Source organism: Fukomys damarensis, unplaced genomic scaffold, assembly GCF_012274545.1.
Source record: "Fukomys damarensis isolate Sample0158 unplaced genomic scaffold, DMR_v1.0_HiC HiC_scaffold_1, whole genome shotgun sequence".
Classification (NCBI taxonomy): Eukaryota; Metazoa; Chordata; class Mammalia; order Rodentia; family Bathyergidae; genus Fukomys; species Fukomys damarensis.
In genome coordinates this window covers 53,769,153-53,773,150 of record NW_022900913.1, presented here as the reverse complement: position 1 = coordinate 53,773,150, position 3,998 = coordinate 53,769,153, and the positions used below count along the sequence as shown (strand labels likewise).

The 3,998-nt window shown below is 44.3% G+C and overlaps 1 protein-coding gene across 8 annotated transcripts in view; it reads left to right on the top strand.

The window, feature by feature from the left end:
* Ccdc125 (coiled-coil domain containing 125) overlaps window positions 1-3,998 on the top strand; it is a 60,223-nt gene that overhangs the window by 27,338 nt on the left and 28,887 nt on the right. For all 8 annotated transcript variants that reach the window (XM_033761241.1, XM_033761236.1, XM_010637296.2 and 5 more), the window contains 2 exons: window positions 1,442-1,549; window positions 2,966-3,140. In XM_033761241.1, coding sequence (XP_033617132.1) covers window positions 1,442-1,549; window positions 2,966-3,140 — 283 coding nt within the window. The remainder of the gene's footprint in view (window positions 1-1,441; window positions 1,550-2,965; window positions 3,141-3,998) is intronic.

The following is a 3,998-nucleotide window of genomic DNA, read 5'->3' as shown; positions in this document are numbered from 1 at the left end:
AAAAAAAAAACAAAGAAAAGAATAATATCCAGACAACAGCAAAGTTCTGTTGCTGTTGTGGTACCTGGCACCATTTTTTTATTAGCCTCTTAATCATCATCTGGAAAGAGAACATTCTAGAACATTAAATGTAGCTCTGATAAAGCATGGTCCCTACTATGTATCATAAAGCAGGTACTAGATATTTTACATTCATTGAGTTATGATACAGTACTGTCCTATATCAATAGTACTAGATTCAGTTTTGGTTTGAAATTTACTTTGCCTGCAAATAAGATTGCTACCCGTTTTTTTCTGGGTTCCTGTCACATGGAGAATTGTTTTCTATCTTTTCACTTTCAGTCTATGGGCTTCTTTTTGCACGGGGTGTGTTTCTTGTATACAACATATTATTGGATTTTGCTTCTTATTCCATTTTGCCAGTCTATTTCTCTTGATTGGTGAGTCGAGGCCATTGACATATCTTTTATTTCCCCTTTCCCTCCCCTCCTTCCCTCGCCTATTTTATTTATTTATTTATGTATTTATTTGGCATGGGGATTGAACCTTGTGCTTGCGAAGAACCACTGAGCTAAATCCCCAGCCCCTGTTTTATTTTTTGAGACTGGGTCTTGCCATGTTGCCCAGGTGAGGCTCAAACTTGGGGTCCTCCTGCTTCAGCCTTCCAGAGGTGTAGGATTATAGGCATGCACCAGCACAATGGCTGGGAGGGACGGTTTCTTTCCTGTCCCTTGGCACCTGTTCTGTGCTAGCGCCATGCTCATAATGGGGTGATAAAGACCTGAGGTTGGCCCAGGTTGGCCCATCCTGCTCTAGGCCTGACACATTTGGACTCCAGGGGATGTGCTGGCTGCTTCCCACCTATTCATTTCTCACTTTTACAGCTGTGACAAAAGTGACAAGTAGTGCCTCACCCCTGGGAAGGGCTCACAGTTGCTGAAGACTTTCACACACACTGTTTATCTCACCTTCACAGCAGCAGAGGCCACAAAGCAAGTGTTATCAAATGCAGGCTTGCAGAGGCTGGCTAAGCTCAGTTACTTCCCCACAGTGATAGGGCGGCCCTGCTGGAGCCAGGCTCAGAATAGACCTGCTATGCTGCTGGGCAGTGCTGGTGGCTTCAAGTTGGGAGGCTGACCAGTCAGGAGCTGAGGAGCCTCAAAAAAAGCAACTGTTAATAAACTGCCTCAAAACAAAAAATACAAGGGTGGCTGGGGATGTAGTTCAGTGCAAAGGCTCTGAGTTCAATCTCCAGTACTGGGGGAAGAGGAAAATACTGAAGTGAGAGACAGTTCAGAAAACTGTTATGATCATCCTGGGTGGGCTTCCTGCTTTTGATTTCCAGTTCCTTGGGGCAGCATACGTGGATGTAACGTGCATGGGTGTGGGGGGCCTGAGGCTGTGCGCACTTCATGATGCAAATAACACTCTGGCTTCACAGCTCGCAGTGCTTGGAGCCTGCCTCTGCCACGGTCCTGGAGGGAGTCCCTGTCCCTGTGCCAGAACGGCGGCATCTGCTCGGAAACTGGTTCTTCAGCTCAAACATGAGGTATCACATCCTCACCATGGTGGATGTTTTGGCTGTTCACCTGTTAATGGTAGAATCCATACAGGTATCTATGGTAATTACCATAGTTGTCATTGGCTGTGGGACTTAGGCTTAGTTTTATGTGAGCATTAACTTACAAACTAGATTTTGTTTACCTAGTTCCTAAACATAAATAGTTCTTGGGATGATATTTGAAGCCAGATAAAGTCATTTTCCTAAGCCTGTAGTTAGTATTTCTTAAATTCATATTTTTCTCAACTATGTACGACCTTAAAATTATAACAGAAGATCAGGGTGTTGTGGTGCACACCTGTAATCCTAGCACTTGGGAGGCTGAGGCAGGAGGATCACTGTGAGTTCAAGGCCAGCCTGGGCTACTTAGTGAGACCAAGGCCAGCCTGAACTATAAATCAAGACCCTGCCTCAAAAAAGAAAAAACAACAAAAAAATTACAACAGAAGAGCTCATTGTCATGGGCATGTACACCCGTAATCTTAGCACTGAGGAGGCTGAGGCAGGAGGATCACTGTTAGGTTGAGGCCAGCCTGGGCTACACAGTGAGTTCAAGACCAGCTTGAACTACAAAGCAAGACACTGTCTCAAAAAACCCAAAACAAAACATTACAATAGAAGAAAACAGTGTATTTATGCTTACGATCACTAGGATGAACCTGATTGGTGGGGAGTTAAGCATGGAGTTTATTTGAAAAGCAGCACAAGGAATCTTTACACCACCAGACTAGGTGTATATTTTAGGTCCAGGCTGATATCCTCACATCTGCATGCCAGCTATGTGGCATCAGGCAGCGTCTTAGTTTTCTCATGTGTTAAATGTCTTAGATGGCTTTTGTCAGAACACAGAAAATAAATGTAATGTTCCGCAAGGTGCCAGGAACATGCCAGGCATATAATCAAGTGACAGCTGCCATTATAGTTGGGCTTTAATTACAAATACAGTACTGTACATGGCCCGTGATTCTAAACATGTTTACCTCCCTGGAAGGTACAGAAGCCTGTAGGGCACACAGGAAAGCTAATAGCTAGATATTAGCAGTTCACTGAGAAAAGCGTAAGAGTACACAGCTCAGACAGCAGTGGCCCCAGCCCAAACTGACATGCAGCCTCAGGCGTCCACTCCTTTCTAGCTGGACCATTCCCACTGGGGTCTGGGCAGGTGCGGGCTGTCTGGGAGGGAGACAGGAAGGCTGTCGGCAGGCAGGGGGACAACTGCTGGTGACCCGAGACAGAGTGGGCTGCTGGAGCTGCCGCTCCTGATGAGCTGAAGCAGTGGAGCGGACCAAGCCTAGGCAGCAGCCAAGCGCGGGGCGGGGAGGCCGCACGTGCTCATCGACTCGGCCCTCAGGCAAAGTGGTTTGGTTCAGCTCTCATGCCTCCCAAACTTTCTTTTAAAACCAGCTGGAACTTTTGCAGAAGAGCAAAGAAGAAGCTTACATCATGGCAGATGCGTTCCGAATTGCATTTGAGCAACAGTTAATGAGGAGAAATGACCAGGCCCTGAGATTGACGCAAGTGGATGAAATTTGTAAAAAAGCAAAAAACCGGCTAAGTTGGAAGCCCTTTAAAGCGGACGGTAACTATGAATCGTAATGACACTGACCAGGGGTAATTTTAGATGATGGAGCATTGTCTAGTGGAGGGGATAGAACTGAAATTTCCCACACAGCTCTGACTTGTTTAAAAACTTAGAAACTGCTTAAAAGAGAGTCACTAGTTGTACCATATGTAGAGGAGCTAGTGGGATCAACAGCCAAAAAGCAAGAAGAGGTCTGGGGATTTGGCTCAGCTGTTCCAGTGCCTACCTTGCATGCACAAGGACCCAAGTTCAATTCCCGGTACCACACACACAAAAAAAGCCAAGAGAATTACTCCCTTTTCAAGTATTCTTCTGTTTCATTTACATAAAACTATATTTAATGGAAAATACTTTTCATAAAAATGCTATGATTAAATGGAAACTGCCAAGAAATTCTATTGAAAATAACGGGCCAGGGATGTAGCTCAGTGGCACTGCGCCTGCCTTGCAAATTACAAGGTCATGAGTTCTATTCCTGATAGCCCCCCACAAAAAAAGGAAAATGACATTTAGGGGTCTGGGGATTTAGCTCAGTGGCGCCATGCCTGCCTGGCAAGCGTGAGGTCCTGAGTTTGATTCCTCATACCAAAAAAAAAAAAGGAAGGAAGAAAATGACATTTAAAGTCAACATTAGATATATCCATTTAAATAAAACTTTTTGAAATGTGTAGTTTGTAAAAAAACATTTAGAGGTAGTAGAAAAAATATTTTTAATTTCAAAAAAATTTTGATACATATTTGCAGTACATAATTACTTTCATTGTGTGAATTGGTACATGTACATAACACATCTTTTTTTTTTTTTTGGTACCAGGGATCGAACTCAGGACCTTGTGCTTTTGAGGTAGGTGGCTG